Source organism: Orbicella franksi, chromosome 7, assembly GCF_964199315.1.
Source record: "Orbicella franksi chromosome 7, jaOrbFran1.1, whole genome shotgun sequence".
Classification (NCBI taxonomy): Eukaryota; Metazoa; Cnidaria; class Anthozoa; order Scleractinia; family Merulinidae; genus Orbicella; species Orbicella franksi.
Genome location: NC_138151.1, coordinates 21,593,825 through 21,611,927, shown reverse-complemented (window position 1 = coordinate 21,611,927; position 18,103 = coordinate 21,593,825). Strand labels below are relative to the sequence as shown.

General features: G+C 39.1%; 2 protein-coding genes across 2 annotated transcripts in view; both read right to left on the bottom strand.

Moving 5' to 3' along the window:
- LOC145492277 (uncharacterized) overlaps positions 1-18,103 on the bottom strand; it is an 83,954-nt gene that overhangs the window by 10,297 nt on the left and 55,554 nt on the right. Inside the window, exons 3-15 of the mRNA XM_081471676.1 lie at positions 9,689-9,943; positions 9,223-9,489; positions 8,701-8,994; positions 8,236-8,547; positions 8,011-8,046; positions 7,813-7,932; positions 7,297-7,318; positions 5,299-5,338; positions 4,396-4,654; positions 3,481-3,591; positions 2,734-2,924; positions 2,499-2,621; positions 2,326-2,396 (exon numbers count right to left, since the gene is read on the bottom strand). Coding sequence (XP_081327802.1) covers positions 2,326-2,396; positions 2,499-2,621; positions 2,734-2,924; positions 3,481-3,591; positions 4,396-4,654; positions 5,299-5,338; positions 7,297-7,318; positions 7,813-7,932; positions 8,011-8,046; positions 8,236-8,547; positions 8,701-8,994; positions 9,223-9,489; positions 9,689-9,943 — 2,101 coding nt within the window. The remainder of the gene's footprint in view (positions 1-2,325; positions 2,397-2,498; positions 2,622-2,733; positions 2,925-3,480; positions 3,592-4,395; positions 4,655-5,298; positions 5,339-7,296; positions 7,319-7,812; positions 7,933-8,010; positions 8,047-8,235; positions 8,548-8,700; positions 8,995-9,222; positions 9,490-9,688; positions 9,944-18,103) is intronic.
- LOC145492407 (uncharacterized) lies at positions 1,075-2,308 on the bottom strand. The gene has a single exon (XM_081471857.1). The coding sequence runs from the start codon at positions 2,218-2,220 to the stop codon at positions 1,276-1,278; it is 945 nt and encodes a 314-aa protein (XP_081327983.1). The 5' UTR covers positions 2,221-2,308; the 3' UTR covers positions 1,075-1,275.

The following is an 18,103-nucleotide window of genomic DNA, read 5'->3' as shown; positions in this document are numbered from 1 at the left end:
CGTTTCATAGCGTATTTTATATTTTAAATAATCCCAGGTAACCCGCGGGTCTTCGATTTCTCTACTTTCGTCTACCCATTCACCGATTTTGTTTCTAATTAGGTCTACATATTCTTTATCTTCTGACAAACTTGCATTGAATTTCCAAAAAGACGGTCCATAGGTTGAGTTCTCTATACCATTAATGTACAACGTAATGGCGGAATGGTCAGATCTAATAGCAGGGATAATATCGACCTTATCAACTTCTTCCTGTATATTATTTGATATCAACCAATAATCTAACCGCCGTTGAATCATTGGAGTTTTCTGTCTCCAGGAGAAACGTTTTAATTTAGGGTTTCTGATTCTCCAGATGTCTATTAGATCAAGAGAAAAACATAGATTTTCTATCTTTTTGGACGATTCTTTCAATTTTGGAGATCCTCCCGATCCATCCAAATCTGGGTCGCGGATAACATTAAAGTCACCACCTATTATTATTTTGCAATCAGTGTCAATTTCCAATTTGTCGAATTCGTTCTGTATTTCGTCGTAAAAGATGCATTGTTCGTTGGTCTTATTTGGCGCATAGATATTCAAAAATAAAAAAGATTGACCTTGAACAAGACCTTTTAGAATGATATACCGACCTAGATTATCTTGTTTACATACCTCAAATTTACAGTCAAGCCCTTCTTTGACTAGTGTTAAGACACCTCTGCTGTGTTCAGAACCATGACAAAAAAACAAGTCTCCTCTCCACTGGGATTTCCAGGTGTTTTCCACCTCGGATGTGCTGTAGGTCTCTTGTAGAAAAATTATATCAGCTTTATCCTTCATACACCAATGAAAAAGTGCTTTTCGTTTATCAAAAGATCTTATCCCCCGAACATTTAAGGATAGGATACCAAAATTTAAATTAAGTTTTGTAACTTTTTAAGGACATATTTAAGTGAAAAGGCGAGCAGTTGCAGAGAATGAGATAGTAATCTTTAGTAGATGAGCTAATGAAAAAATTTGCATGCCTCTTGAACAAGAAAAAGGTAAAACTAATTAATATTGAAAAGGAAAAAGAAACAAAAGAAAGACATTTATAACACCTACAACTACAATTGAACATGTATGTAAAACAGTAGCCAGCGATAAAAGCTGTTAATTGCGCTACTAATGGAATAGGTCTTGCACGCATTGCGCTAACTAGATGACACGCATGCAGCTCCATTTTTAAGAACAAGTGTGAATGAGGCTTACATGTTATGAATACCTAGATAGAGAGTTTATGTTCCAAAGAAATTAGAAGATTCGTATACCCTCAATAAAAAGTTTGTCCGGCTCTGATCTTTTGAAAAACGCCGATTTTCCGTCTTCTTTTGCTTTTTTGAACTTAGGCATTAATTCCTTTCTGCGGTCCACAATTTCTTTCGGAAGGTCTGGCGATATTCCGAAACCAGTTCCTTTCAGCTTTCTTGCACTTGACATGACTCGCTCTCTGTCGGAGTATCGCAAAAAACGTGCGATTATTGGTCTTGGTTTTTCTTGCGATGGATCGCGCTTGCCAATGCGGTGCACTCGTTGATACTCAAAAGAATCCGCCTCGCTGATGTTAAGTTCCTTCTGTATAAAGCCAATTAACACCTCTTTGACATTTTCTTCTGAGAGGTGGAAAGATTCAGCAATGCCGTAGAAGCGAAGGTTTTCCCGTCTTTGATACACCTCCATATACAACTTCTCGTTTCTTAAGGCCTCGATCTTTCCCTTGAATTTGTTTTCGGTGTTTACTGTATTTTCTTGGATAGTTTGTTCCAGAAGCTTTACTTTCTTCTTTAAATTTTCTATCTCTGTATTTGCGAACGACATTCCTTCATCTAACACCTTCAGTTTTGTTGTGGCGTCCCTGCTGAAGCTTTCAAACTGCTCAGCTTTATCCTGTAACTTGTTAACCTTTCCATCGACCACTTTCACAAAACCCTCAAGGATGTCCAATTTCTTTTCCATGTTGTCTAACTTCTGCAGAACAAGGTCTAGCTTCGGCATTACAGAATTAACCAATTCCACGGCAGCGGCGGTTTCGTCTTCTTCGCTCGATTGCACCGTGTCAGACATGTGCAACTTGACTTTGGCTTTCTTCTCCAACGGTGAAAGGGATTCTTCTTCCGACGAGTTGGATACACTTCTCCAAGTTGGCCCAGTTCTCTCTACATGAGTTTTTCGTCTGAACTTTTCTCCTTTTTCTGCCATGTAGAGGCCTCCATATACGAATTTTGAGCGGAGCTAGCAAAAACACGTCTATACTCTACCCATGCTCGGCCCAAACCAAATGTTGTTAAGTTGTTTAGCACTTACACGTCACTTTGTGTTGTGTATGTTCCATGTAACAAAGCTTCATAAGCAGTCCACTTAACAGGCAACCGGCCCTGGAAGATAAACAAATAACTTAACAAGACGTCTCTATGCTATCCTATGATATTTATCAGATGTTTATCAGTAGTCTCATTCGGTCAGGCTTATGTACTCACTCGACTTTGTTTGGTGTAAATATCATCTTGCTGAACATTCCTCGCCATCCCAAAATCTGTCACCTTACATTTCTCTTCTTCACCAACAAGAACATTTCTGGCCTTCAAGTCACGATGGATTATCTAAAATAGATGTCATTTTTAGTTGATCTGCTTTACTGCAATTGTGTTAAGTCATATTCTACTTCGAAAATAACCTTTCAGTCATTGAATAGCAATTTTTATAGACTTTCACCTTCCTTGAAGACAAATAAGCCATCCCGTCAGCTATTTGCCATGCAAACCTTATCAACTGCTTTGAAGTTAGGTTGGTTTCCGGCTTTCTATCCGGGTTATTAAAATACGTGTCACTGAGGCCACGACTCTTCCTCAAATAACCCAGCAGATCACCGTACGGAACATACTCAATAAGGACCAGTAACGGATCTAAAGAAAAAGAAACACCGTATCACGTGAAGTGCAAAAAGAATACAGAGACGAGAAAAAGAAGATTTAACTTCAATTTTAGGCTGGAGCGTTAACGAATAGAGGTAGTATATAATTCGCACTGATGTGAAGTTTAAAGACAAGGGCATATGTACGTGCAGTTCATTTTAAAGCGTAAAGTTCCGGTTATGAACCTTCTTCCTCTCTTACAAGCCTCCTTGGTTAAAGGCCTAGCTGTTTGCTTATTTTTAGGCAAGATTACCCTTATAAGGCTCCCCAAAAATGTAAGCCCTCCCCATTCAGCGTTTCCGTATTAAAACTCTTCACAGAACTGATTGCACTTCAAATATAAATAGGCCAAGGAAGATTTTAGGCCAATTCTCAAATGTGCAGTGAATCAACGAGCTTATCTGGCAGTCAGGCTCTCGTTCCTACAAACTTATAAAGTTGCCATTCAAAATAATGGAGGAGCGAATTTTGTTCACACGTTCCTAAAAATTGATGTTAACGCATACATTAATGTATACAAATAATATCTTAAGACCATTTCCTTTACCGGACTCAGTAACGCATCCTATCAGCTTGATCACGTGAGGATAAGGCTTCAGTTTTTTCATCACCTCAAGTTCTGACAGCAGGTCCATCCTGTCGGACTCAGGAGCGTTTTCTATTACAGACAAATCAAATTAACCAAACGTGTCAGCCTGTTTAAATGAATGAATGGATCAATGGACGAATGGACGACTGGACGACTGGACGACTGGACGACTGGACGACTGGACGACTGGACGACTGGACGAATGGACGACTGGACGAATGGACGAATGGACGAATGGACGAATGGACGAATGGAGGAATGGAGGAATGGACGAGTGGACGAATGGACGAATGGAGGAATGGCTGAATGGATGAATGGATGAATGGGCGAATGACTGAATGAAAGAATGGAAGAATGGATGAATGGATGAATGCATGAATGCATGCATGATTGAATGAGTGAATCAATTGTTGAATCAATTAATGAATGAATGAATGAATGAATCAATCAATCAATTAATTGATCCATCGATCCATCGAACTATCGATCGATCGATCAATCCATTAGTCCATCAGTCGATCTATTTTGATAATCAATCGATCACTTAAATCAATCCAGTCGAACGATAAGGCTCCGTCCACACTACGCCGGAGGAATTTAAAAACGGAGGTTTTACTCGGGAAACGCATCAAATGTTTTCTGTCCACACTACGCCAGAGGAACAATCACCGCTCATTTTTAAGTTCCTCGGGTTTGAAGAGCGTTTTCGAAAAGCTCCGTTATCGTGACGGATTAGTACATGTGGACTATAGTCCTAACCTTAGAAATAAAGCTGCCTATTCAAATTTCTCGGGCGAAGTGTGGACGCTTCCTAACTCAATTCTGACAACGGAAGAATGCATGTTGTCTCTTTAACTAAAAGTTTTCTATAACCTTTCAACATTTTCACGGCCACAGTTATGACCCCTTGGCTGCCATAGATGTTCTTAGCTGTTGCCTCAGCGACTTGGGAGAAAGCCCCCTTTCCGATCTTTTTAATGATATCGACTTGCTCTCGACTGATCTCCCAGCTTCTTGTTAACGGATGAAGCGGCATGTAGTCTCCACCACTGTTAGGAATCTCGTAGGTTGTGCTGGTAATGTCACTTGCTTCTGTGGACTGAACTTCTGCTTCGTGGTGGTCAACAGGACTCTTGAAAGGAACAGAAAATAAGTTATGAAGCGATACGACAAAACTAACCTCATCAACGTAATAGGAGCTGCCACAAATGTTTACGAATGATTCGAATCCGTGGTGGGGGGAACTTCTATCCGGGCTGCTCGTCAGAAGTTTTGAAAAGAACCCCTAAGAGTTACCAAGTTCCTGTTTCGTCGGCCTGGCTTGAAACCTTTTTCACCACTAAGAGGTACCAATTCTAAAACAATGCATTAACTGATACTTTCATGATTTTCAATACCGATTGATACGATTGCTTCGAACATCTTTTACTTGTAAAGTTTTCGAAAGCATTGTCATAAATCAGCTGATTGTCAAATATCTCCTGTCATATTTCTTTCAGCTCAATATCCTATAAGATACCGCGAAAGCTCCCGCTGTGGACCGTTTGAGGCTGAACATCCTAAAAGGTACCACAACTGCCTTTTCAACCCCTCAAAGGTACAACGAACACTCCCGTCCTTTTTATTTGGCAGTTCCCCCTCCGGATATTCGAAGGCATTCATTTTATTTATAAGAAAGAAAATTTCCTTCCTCTATCTATGCCAACCTGCCGTTTCTGCTAGAAACAGGTTTTTCCGTGAGCCTATACCAAAAGAGAAATGGAAGGAAGAACTTACCATCTGAATGACATCCGTACGTGACGAAGACCTGCTAATACTGCAATTACAAAACATGTTATTTAGAACTCTTTGAAATAAGCACTGTTGTTGCCTCCTAAATGTGTAGTTTTATTAAGAGGCCCTGCGCCTAAGAAACGACCGATGATTTCCGGCTAAAAAATAAAATCGGCCGATTTTTATCTCCCAAGTAGAGGTTACCGAATACTATTTAAAAATGAATTTCTTTTGTTTCAGTTTAGCTTTAAACCAAAAATATCGAGCCGCAAACTTTTTCCGTCTGATAGCAGCAAAATCAGGCCGAAAATAAGGCCCCGCAAAATACTGTTCAGAAATTACTATCGCAACGCAAAATAATGAGAAAACTACACAGTGTTGAAGAAAAAGGCCTTTTAATGCAATATCATTCGATAAACATCAAAAAACTGCCGAAGCGATTAAAAAATAAAGTTTCAAATGTTGCATACTAAATTAGATGGAGCGTTGGAGCTGATTTTAAAATAATTATTTCTCAAAAGTTCAACGCTGTTGAAAGTAATCACAGTGACGAATTAGACATCGGAGGGATACACATCACATCTCTGGAAAAACATTTTTCGGCCAAAGTATATTGACCTTGTACAAAGCGTTCAAAGTTACCGTGTTTCCCGTTATCCTGCTACTTCGGCGAAACACTTCTCTTTTGCCAATACGGCCGTGGATAGCGTGTTAAACGCCACTTTAAACCTTGCTAGGCATTCAAAGACCATCCTGAGTAGAAGGACGTAGAATTGAAAGAGACAGGAAGATGAAAAATACGCAGAAAAAGAAAATAACTCGAAATTACCATCTGCTAACGAAAGTTGAATCTGGAAAATGTCGTCGCGTGACAGCGGCCATTGACGTCATTTGTACAAATAGCGGCGGAATCCAAACGAATGCACAAATAGGGAAACAATTTTTCCCGGCCAGAAAACGTTTAGTGGAACAATGTTATGTTATTTTTCACCAATGATGGTCACTCAAAAAGAAAAACTTCCCCAACCGCCACACCGTTTTGGCCGCAGCGTGATCTGAGTTATGGGGTCACGACTGGATCCCTAGCCGCTGACCGCCCGAAGGACATTGCAGACTCGTTTTCCCACGCTCTTGCGACTTGACGTGACAAATGACGTCAATGGCCGCTGTCACACGACGACATTTTCCAGATTCAACTTTCGTTAGCAGACGGTAATTTCGAGTTATTTTCTTTTTCTGCGTATTTTTCATCTTCCTTTCTCTTTCAATTCTACATCCTTCTACTCAGGATGGTCTTTGAATGCCTAGCAAGGTTTAAAGTGGCGTTTAACACGCTATCCACGGCCGTATTGGCAAAAGAAAAGTGTTTCGCCGAAGTAGCAGGATAACGGTAAACACGGTAACTTTGAACGCTTTGTACAAGGTCAATATACTTTGGTCGAAAAACGTTTTTCCAGAAACGTGATGTGTATCCCTCCAATGTCTAATTCATCACTGTGATTGCTTTCAACAGTGTTGGACTTTTGAGAAATAATTATTTTAAAATCAGCTCCAACGCTCCATCTAATTTAGTATGCAACATTTGAAACTTTATTTTTTAATCGCTTCGGCAGTTTTTTGATGTTTATCGAATGATATTGCATTAAAAGGCCTTTTTCTTCAACACTGTGTAGTTTTCTCATTATTTTGCGTTGCGATAGTAATTTCTGAACAGTATTTTGTGGGGCCTTATTTTCGGCCTGATTTTGCTGCTATCAGACGGAAAAAGTTTGCGGCTCGATATTTTTGGTTTAAAGCGAAACTGAAACAAAAGAAATTCATTTTTAAATAGTATTCGGTAACCTCTACTTGGGAGATAAAAATCGGCCGATTTTATTTTTTAGCCGGAAATCATCGGTCGTTTCTTAGGCGCAGGGCCTCTTAAAACCTTCCCTAAGGCAAAGGATAAACTATAAAAACATTTGAGATTTTTCGCAACTGAACTTTGATTGTTGTACTCACCGCTGTCCACACTTAAGGATGTCTGAAAAACAAGAAAATATGAGAATGACAAAATATATAACGAAACGAAATGGACTGCTTTAAAAAAGTATCATGCCACGATGCCTTCATAAGGGATCTCTTTTTATGACTTTTGACTATATTAAGAAACAGCATGACTAAGAGAATCGGACACATTTTAGATACGCTCGTATCCCAGACAACCGCGACTTTTTCCGTTGCACGCTTGGATCGGCCAGAGGCCAACTTGACATGGACTCTGGAAGGTTCTCCTTAGGATGGACTTACGGGAAGACTCTGCCCAGAAGGGCTACATATCAGGATGAGGGTGTATAAATGGGGAGGAAATTTCACGATTTGAACAGCAGAATAGGATAGGAAAAGTATCCAGTAGGGGCCATTTCAGACATAAGTAACGGCTAATTTATTCAAGTATGAGGAATTGAGGGTAATTCCGCTTGGACGACTCGATAACTTTGTTAATTTGAATTTTAGTAACGCATGTGATACGATTACCTGGACCTCGACGTATTCTCCAGTGGATAACACCAATAACGACTATGATTATCACCAATAGGATTATGACACTGAGATAAACAGCATGAAGAATCTCCAATTCTCTGTCGCACCTAACAACTGATAATATTCATAATAAACGTTAGAAATACGAACACGTGTTCAGTTATGCAGGTACACACCGAATTGTCTCATTACCTGTTTGATTCTGGTTCGCAGTGGATCTAGTGGACTCTACAATAACAGGAAAGAAGACAGAATTAGGATTCACACTAAAAACAGTACTCGAAGATAATAATACTCACTATTCGGTAAGGATTCAGATAAATCTATTTACTGTACAAAGTTACTCATTTGTTTTAAAGAAAAGAAATTTGTAGATCAAAAACTAGTTAAATAATTTGTATTTTGTTGTTATTGTACCTCCTAAAACTCTGATCCTCTTTATGTTGTTTTTTTCTTTCAAACTTTCTCCATATTTGTTGGTTGCAGTCACCACTAAGTCATACTGTTGGCCTTTTCTGAGTGTGACGACGTAAGCATGGATAGAGACATCATAAATGACTTCAAGCTTTCTCCAGCCTCCTAGGGTATCGTTACTTGTAACGCTTCTAATATACACAGTGTATTGTGTGATGTCCGCTCCATTGCTACTTGGTGTTGTCCATTTTAAGACCACTTCATCGCTGTGTATCTCGGCGGGCACGTCTATGATGTCTGGTGTTTCGGGAATTCCTGAGGATAATAATATTCAAGATACTGTTTGCTAATAGTCGGATAAAATTTGTAATGTTTCCCCCATGATTTGTTCCGAAATAGTAGTTTAAGTGACATCTTGCCATCATCAAGGTTGAACATTCAATTACGGAAAGCTTCTGGATATCTTACCGATAGCCTTTGTCCTGATAGTCTTTTGCCCAGGTGCACCTTCAAAGACAGCATTTCTGGCAAACACCTCCACGTTGTACTCGGTATCTCTCTCCAAATCTCCAACAGACTGACTGGTTATTCCAGGGTCAGTTAAATTCTCATTCGTTATCTCAGTGCTACCCTTTAGTATGACCACTCGGTATGCTGTGACAGGAATCCCTCCATCATCAGTTGGTGCAGTCCATTTTACTGTTAGTGAAGTGGCTTGAATGTCTGGGGCTGAAGATATGATGACCGGGGATCCTGGTTCTTCTAATGAAATCAAAAGAAGAAATTTGATTTGAATCATTATATCTCTCTTTGTACTGAAATGAAGTTGACAACATGTTATAAAACCAAAATATGTAATCGAAACGTCAGTTCAGCATTATTACTTTCTACAGCACTTAACTGAAGTGGTTAACTTTTAGATGATAAGAGAAAGGGGCTTTTAAATAGCTGGACTAGTAAGCTCAAATACTTTGTTAAGCATAAACATACGTATTTGTGCCAGAGTAAGCGAGACGTCTTTTAAAGGATCAAGGCCGTTGTGAGCGACACACTTGTATTCACCAAATTTTTTTTCATCATTTAAGGACACCTCCAATGTACTTTCTTTAGCTGTGACTGTCTTTAATTCATTTCCATCAGGTTTGTACCAGGTGAGTGTTGGTGTTGGAACACCATCTGACACACAATTCAACGTCACTGTCTGACCAATCCAAGACTTTGCAGCTGATGAAGTAACACTGACTATTTCTGCTGGGTCTGTGGAAGAAAAAAGGAAAAGGTTCGCTTCAGACCTAAGGCAAAAGGACTCCACCCTAAATTTTAAAGCATCTCTTCGATATCTAATTGAGAAAGTCCGCAAGATACATTAAAGTTACGTGTGCCTTTTAAAACAGCTAAGTCAAAAGATTGATCTAAAGATGTGAATACTGAAGATGTAGTAATAGCTCAGACTCACAACGAACCACCAAGATCTCTTTGTGAGATTGTGTTCCTGCTGAGTTGTTAGCAGTACATGTATACAGTCCATCATCTGTTCTCTTTATTTGGTCGAAGGCCAAATACGCTGTTTTCCTTCCGGTAATTTTAGTTTGTCCATTTCGTATCCATGATACTTCCGGGTCTGGTTTTCCAGTCGCTGTACAACTGATATTGACTGAAGATCCCTCAATGTAACTTCCGTTTATTAACGATGGGCTGATAACTGGTATTTCTGCGAAGAAAGAAAATTTTTGAGCAGTGTTAAAAAAGGATTACAGCTAGTACGTAACATATCAATCACAAGAGGCCGCGTTTTATCTTAATTCCACACACTGCGAAGAGAGTCGAAAATACGACACGCAGCGGAGTATTTCTGACTAACTTCCAAGCGAAATGTGGTGAAACACTGTCTGGAGTGTTTGATACATCTACTCAATCGATAAATGAGAGTAGTTTTCAATTTACTGTGGCAAGTAATTTTGATTTGCTTTGGTGCAGCTTTACTACGTTGTGTGATTGGTTTACAATACTTTAGCGCCTCTTAATCAACTAATCAGATAGAAACCTAAACTTATTTCGACTCGGTATGCACTTTTCCCGCGCTTTTCATCAGGTATGCGCATTTGCTACGAGTCCTCATTGGTTCATTTTGTTCTTGTCTGTTGCAGCTGTTATAGGGTACTGTAATTGGGTTGGTTTTGGTTCCAAGACACTCTACGTAGTACACTTAGTTATGTATTGGTTGTCAGTAATAACGTATTATCTATTTTAAAATGTTATGTGATGGGTCAAGGGTTCTACCGGTCGGATTTTGTAAGCTAATATATTTTTGTCGTGTGTTTTGATGATTCCTCAGGGATTACTTGATGAATATAATCCTTTGTTGACTTACGACTCATGATCAACGCACCTCTTTAGCTTGGGCAGTTTGTTTTCTCATTGCAGACAACGTGATGATACTCTTGACAATTCTCTCTTTTAAATTTTTAAATACTCGCATGTGTATGAATGAATAATTTTAAGATGGATAAAAGAAAATTCTCTAGAGAATATCACGTGGTCTATAATGGGAAATAAACCGCCCAAGCTAAAGAGGTCTATTACGTATACGTTTTTGGTGATGTTCAAGTGGTCTCGACTTGCAGAGAAGTGAATCAGAAGACGATTATATATTACCAGAACGAAGGTGTCATCGTACTTCTTCATAACTGTGGGTTGGATGGTTACCTGAGACCTGCTGGTTTGCGCGGAAGTTTTATTAAATTTTAATGTTTGTAAATTAAGTCGACTCAGCAAATTATAATCTTTTGAAAATGAAATGGCTATCGCGAAGATAGGAAAGAATCGAATTTGTAATCATTTTGTTTGGTAACTAACATAACTGCAAATATTATTTTCATCAAGAGGTCATTATGTTGTTTGTTGTTGTTGTTGAAAAATGAAATCGAGAAAGCTGTGTTTCCGCAGTCTAAGGTATTTTGATCGTGATATATTGTTAGCTGATTTGCAAACTGTTCCTTTTGGTGTCATAGATATCTTTGGAGACGTAGACGACAAACTTTTTGTGTTAGAAACACTTTTTACGGAGGTGCTTAAAGAGCATGCTCCATTGAAACAATTTCAGGTGCGGAGCAATCAAGTCTCCTAAATGACAGAGGAATGGCGCAAGGCGATACGCTACAGAAATAGGCCTGGAAAATATTCACAAAGGACAGGACGGATCATAATTATCAGCTATACAAAACACAAAGAAATATCTGCGCTTCATTAAGGCGCAAAGCCATAAGAGAATTCTTTTACAAAAAGACGCAGGCAGGTGTTTTGGACGACATACCAGCTCTTCTTACACTCTAGGAACTCTAAACAAGCGAATGACATAACGCCCATTGAAAAAGACACTGTTTTTACCGACAAACACCGAATAGCAGAGCTATTTAGTGACGGTGGACGGGGAATTAGAAGAGCATGACTCCGGAAAGCATTTTGGCAACCACCCAAGCATAAAAGCCATTCTAATGAACAATGGCCTGAACCAAGAGAAAAATCGTCTTAGTTTTCATCTTACAAATAAGACGCAAATAGAAGAATTGTTGTCAAATATTAACGTGCGAAATGTGTGTGTTCACGATATCCTTCCTCGTGCTTAATAAAAGAATCTTCGTGGGTCATAAATGTGCCAGTCACGAAAATTCTTAACACTGCAATTCTACAGGGGCGTCATCCTTCACGCTGGAAGATGGGACAGGTTACTCTTCTATTTAAAAAGGACGACGAAACAGACATACATACACACATACATACATACATACATACATAAGCTTTATTTATACACGGTACTAATACTAACACTAGCACTAACACTAACACTAACACTATCACTAATACTAATACTAATACTAGTGCGAATACTAGTACTAGTACTAGTACTAATAGGCCACTATCGAAATGTTAAAATTCAGCTTAATTGTGAGACCTAGAGGACACAAACAAAAGAAATGAATAAACATGGCCTTCAATTTCCTTTGTTTGTGTCCTTTAGGCCTCGCTGCCAAGCTGAATTTTAACATATCGAAAGTGATCTATACTAATAGTAGTACAAGTACTAGTACTAGTACTAATACTAGTACTATATGGGACAACAAGGGCGTTGTACATGTTAATTAAGGTACCCCGCAGTACTAAGGCTCTATAGTCCGCTTCAGAATTGCCAGGCAAGCTGACTCTTTTTGTCACGTTAGAGTGTCATCGATTTCGACCCCTAGGTATCTGTGGGTTTTGACTTTATCTACAAAATGTTCATTTATTCTCGCATCAGGTTGATGATCTAAATGAGCCATATTGTATTGAGTGGCAATAATGAAATATTTAGTTTTCTTCACATTGAAACTAAGTTAATTTGCGCATGCCTGGGGCCAAGACTACAATCCAGTAACTGTCCTTCCCTGATTGGAAAACGTTACTCTGGTTTAAAAAATGTAAAAATGTTAGTAAAAATTTTTTGTAAAAGTCCCAACGTTTCGGCTAAAACTTCAGCCTTCATCGGGGGAAAGTGACAAGGAATTTGTTAAAAAGGCATGTTCTTATACTATGTAAATCGGCAAATCGGAGCTAATTATGTTCTGTCCCTTAGGGCTAAATTTAAAAATTCGTGCGGCAATTGCATGCCATCACCACGCTTTAGCGGATTCCTACAAGTGTTAATTTCCCATGCTTCTAAAATACGTCTGTTGCGCCAATTTGTGCTTGTACGTAAAATCTTTGAAGATTCCCAGGAGATGGTGTGGCCAGAGGGTAAACAATGTTCCGCTAAAGCTGACTTGTGCGAGTGTTTGTTTACAACCGCTTTTTGATGTTCTTTGAGCCGGGTGGAAAATTTTCGTTTCGTTTCCCCGATGTAGCATTTGTCAGATCCTTGACAGGGAATTGAATAAATTGCGCCACGAGTCTGATCCTTCCCTGTTTGAATAATATTTTTGAAAGGCTGCTCTCCATCCAGCTCCAGGGATTCTATTAAACAATTAGATTATGAGCTCGAGATTTCTATGGCGCGATAGGAATCGACAGCGAATAATCTAATTGACCTAATTGTTTTAGTATAAATCTACTATTCGTTCAAAACTTAATCTAAATCCTCTTCACAGACACTTCAAAAACGCCAAGAGGCGGCCGTCATTTTGTTATCAAGGGCACGCTGCTACGCTACTTACTATCTATCACAGAACAGATAGTGAGTAGCGTAGCTAATCAGAGAACGGCATTCGTGATAGAACGCTAGTATATTTATACTAACAGGGGTTATCATTGGATTATATCTCAGCACACAGACGACAACATTACTCTGACTAACTAAGCGGACAGCTCTAAATACGACTGCCCTCACAAAATACCGTTTGAACTCCCATACTAACTCTGTATTTATTCATTGCCGTATGCGGAGATTCCCGTTAGAGACCGCGGGCACTTTGAGGGCTTACGATATAGACTTTTCCTTTGTTTTTAAACTCCGGTAAGCGGATACCCGAAAGTAAATCCCACTATATAACATAGTGTTGAAGCATACTGTTACAAATTATCTAATTAATAGTGATTGAATTAACTAATATTAATTAAATTATTTAATATTAGCTCAAGCTTGTAATATCAAGGAGCCAAGTCACCTTGTCACTTTAACTCACTCACGTAGCTAATTGCTATTAGCAAACCTTCCCAGGGTCAATTTATAAAGCCAGAAAATTTGCTTGGCTATTTTCTCATTGCGGTGGTCTCATCTTGGTCACCGACTTTTATTATTTCCTGTTTTTAAGGTGGCACAAAACAGTTTCCAGCACTTAAATTTTGATGGGTCGTTATAACCACTCTTTATTACTTGATACTACAATCATCGTATCAAAACAGTGCTCAATCATTGGTGAACACGTTGTTATCATTTTCGTGACACAATAGGTTACCATGGCAACAATTGACCCGCTGAAAACACCCTCAATTACAGCTTTGGGGGTTTATAATTCAAATTTTAATTAACATGATAAGACGCAACTTTTGGCAAAGTTTGAAAAAAATCTGTACGTAGAATTCAGAGCCACCTTAAAGTTGTGGAAATTTAATGTGGCTCAGAATCGATCGATTGTTGTAATTGTTCAGCGAATTTGAGAACAAGAAAACGTGGTTATTTTGTGTTACTCAATGCAAATTGTGAGCCTTCAGTGTCACTGGGAGTTAGACCGACTTGGAAACTCGGTTTCTCTCTGCATGAGTTCTGATGAACTCTCAGCGTGCAAAGAGGGTCAAGTTTATTTGTATAATTTGATCGTTACGTTACCACTCGTTGATTAACTACTGTTAGAATAAAGTAACACCGGAAGTTCACTAGCCTGCGAACAGGCTACCGGCGAGGACGGAAAAAAATTTCGGTGAGCGCGAAAGAGAAGAATTCGTAGAGCAAAGCGATCGGCGCGGGAACAGGGGAGCCTGTAAACTTTGTTTTTGATGTGCCTATCCGCCCTTGGTGATAAGCCTGTAACAAATCAGTCAATGAGGTAATTAGACCTGTCAAGAAGCTACATTTTCGGTACTTGCAAACAGTTCTAATCGAGCTAATCAAATAGCCGGGCCGGGCGTCATAATATAGAGTGCAAGTAAGCAACATGTTCACGGAATATTTCAAACACTTTGTCCCTCCAGAGTCAATACTCAGAGAGCTTAAAACATATTTTGCAATACTGAAATGAGCCTAAAGAAATTACAAGAAGATCTGTTAGATCTTATAACCGCGCTTTAAAAATGAAACGGTTCGCTTAGCACTACCGTCGGAACGCAGTGCACATTCCAAGGCAGTCATTGATGATTCTTTTCTTACTGTAGACATCACATCACTTGATCGACACAAACTGTATTATTGCACCATCAGTGGTAGCCGTTGACAAATCTCCGATGACGTAATGGTCTTAATCTAGAACTTTCTTCGGGATATGTATGGGCATTAACGATATGAACGACACAATAATAACACTATTAACAACAGCTTTCTTTCTTAAAAGCCATGATTAAATTTGATTGGTGTTTTCCACGAGCAAAGTAGTCACACAAGTCATATAAAAAAAACCCTATCCCGACCGATGTATCGATTTTGGTCACTTCAGTGACCACAGATCGAAAACGTGACAGAAAATTGGCGTTACTTTTGATTCTCACCAAATTTGTCATATCCCCCCCTCGGCAGAATTTTGTTAAGTTAGCTAATTTAGTATGCAAGCCACCGTAATGGCGGTCGCCGCGGCGAAATGTTTATTTGCTCAAAAATTGGGGCCAAATCTTTCGGAGATAGAAGTCAAGACATTTGTAAGGATACAGAAAGTAATTTGGGACCAGTTGCTGGCTTCTAAGACTGAATTTATCCAGAAGTAGGCTGTATTTTCGTTTTCGTGCCGAAAGCCACGCGATGAATTAATATTATCGGCTTTTTCTGCTGTCTTGTTCTGTTTTTTCTCTTGGTCTTTTTTGTAGTCTGCGGAGGCCAGTCTTTCGTCTAAATCAGTTGAAAAAAGTTCGAAAAAGATGTTCCCATTCAAGTTTAAGCTTTCAGCCGATAATTCTGGAGTTTTTTGGCCGAAACGTCAGCTTTGTTATGTTCGTGTTTTTCGGTTGCTATGGGCGACCATGGCTTCCTTTGTTAGGTCAAGTCTAGGGAGTGAAGTCACAAAAAAATTCTAATTAATTCTGGTTTTGTTCGATTTCGCTGAAATTTTAACACGGTAAAGCTGGATTGTTAAGGAATAGATTTTCCGCCTGCCAATGTGTGGTAGCTATTAACGCTTAAGTGATATATCGCTTCGAAATCAGGGTTTCGAAGAGATTTTTTTGCAACGTGTGGGTTCGGCGTGATTTTGTAATCGGAGGTTTTTGTTGACCCCGAAGGAAAAAATATCCGAAAAAGGTCATTTCATCGATGATTCAAACGAATATAAATATGTATATGTTCCGAGCGAAATTTCTGCTGAAAAAATATAATTTTTGACGAACGCTGGGTTTTTAATTGTTTTCCCGCGAAAGTCAGTATCGGAGATGAGATTTATTAATGTTTCAACAGCTTTTGGCGAGTAAACATCACAGGTTGCGTGACTCAAAATTTTGCCGAGTGAAAGCTTGGCTCTGGTCGCATACAAAACGACAAGAAGATCTGTTAGATCTTATAACCGCGCTTTTAAAATTTAACTGTTTGCTTAGCACTACCGTCGGAACGCAGTGCACATTCCAAAGCAGTTATTGATGATTCTTTTCTTACTGTAGACATCACATCACTTGATCAACACAAACTGTATTATTGCACCATCAGTGCTAGCCATTGACAAATCTCCGATGACGTAATGGTCTTAATCTTTGTAGAACTTTCTTCGGGATATGTATGGGCATGAGCGATATGAATGACACGATAATAACACTATTAACAACAGCTTTCTTTCTTAAAAGTCATGATTAAATTTAATTGGTGTTTCCCACGAGTAAAGGGCTAGCAAAGTAGTCACACAAGTCATATAATTTAAAGTGCACCTAACCCCCAAACTTTTTTTTCGCTAAAACAAATCTAGACTTTATTTGAAGCATTTGGGCGAAGAAATTTTTGAATTTGGTTGAATCCTCGATTTTCTATGCCCTTTCAAAGTCGCGATTAAGTGTTTCACGACCGCGTTTTAGGGAGTCTGGGGCGGCGGTACCTGATGACGTCTAGCCAGGAACCAAACACAATAGCGCCTCAGTCAACTCACTGTATTTGCTCGAGAAAATAGAATGCAAAACTAATCGTTCCGATGTATTTTGGGACTAAAACGTCCAAGTTTTGTCTCAGAATCATTTCTTTTTCGTCACTGGAGTCAGAGTTAAGTTTCGATTCGGAAGGCTCCGAAATAAACTTCGATCGAGCACGTTCGACAACTCTGAACTCACTGCTTAGAGCTTTGAGAGCAGTTTACAATATTTCAAGCGACGACGGGGAAGACGTCTTTGCGGACGAGCTGCTTGTATATTAGGAATGGAAAGCTAGATACGAAGTGGAGGAGCAGGCAAACGAACAGCAGGAAAGAAAACTCAAGGACTGCTTTGGATGGTAATTTCGTCAACTAAACATAAGATTCCCACGCGTGTTTATAGCCCGTTTACATTTGTCCTTACCGAGAATGTATTTTGTCAAGGTTCTGTTAAATCCAGTTTGTGTTTTATTTTCAGTTGAATGCTTCATGTTTATAAGAGCGACGTACGTGTTGCAGTTTTCGAGACTTGATGACCTCCAAAACATTGGCTTCGATCGATTGAAAATCGTATTGTTTGAACCTGTATTTTTGAAGCTGCGGGAAGCAAGGCGGAAGGAAACATTTCATACAATTACCGATTTCACATTGTCACACGTTTTAAGTCGTAACTCCAAATAACCAATGTAAATTGTTCTCAAAGTTTGCAGTGAAATTCGTCGGATAAGCGAAAAGGGTGTGTTCCCTAAGCGGTCCGCAGATAATGTTACGCGGTCATATTTTCGACGCTATTGCACAGAATCTTTGTCACACTGCTGATTTCTAAACCTTTGAAAAACTCTGTGAGTCTAACAATTCTGTTATCATGTAATTCTAGAGGATTAATCTTCGACTTTCATGTAAATCGAAAGAGAAATAAGTGTTGGTTAGCGGCGTACAGTTGCGATCTATTTACATATCAGTATAACGCTTCTTGATCATGACCGGATCACACAACTTTGCCGGTTATGTTATAAATACTGCGGGATTGGAAGATATAGGTTGTCGGTGGTATTTCTACAAATTGCTGGTTAGCTTTAAGCAGAAAATTTATGAAAATAGCGTTCGAAAATCTGCGGAACAAATTCCAGTGAGAGTTCTTCAATGGTTCT

What these genes read in the sequence shown, in the direction of transcription:
- LOC145492407 (XM_081471857.1), bottom strand. Translation starts at nt 2,220, where the DNA reads ATGGCAGAAAAAGGAGAAAAGTTCAGACGAAAAACTCATGTAGAGAGA.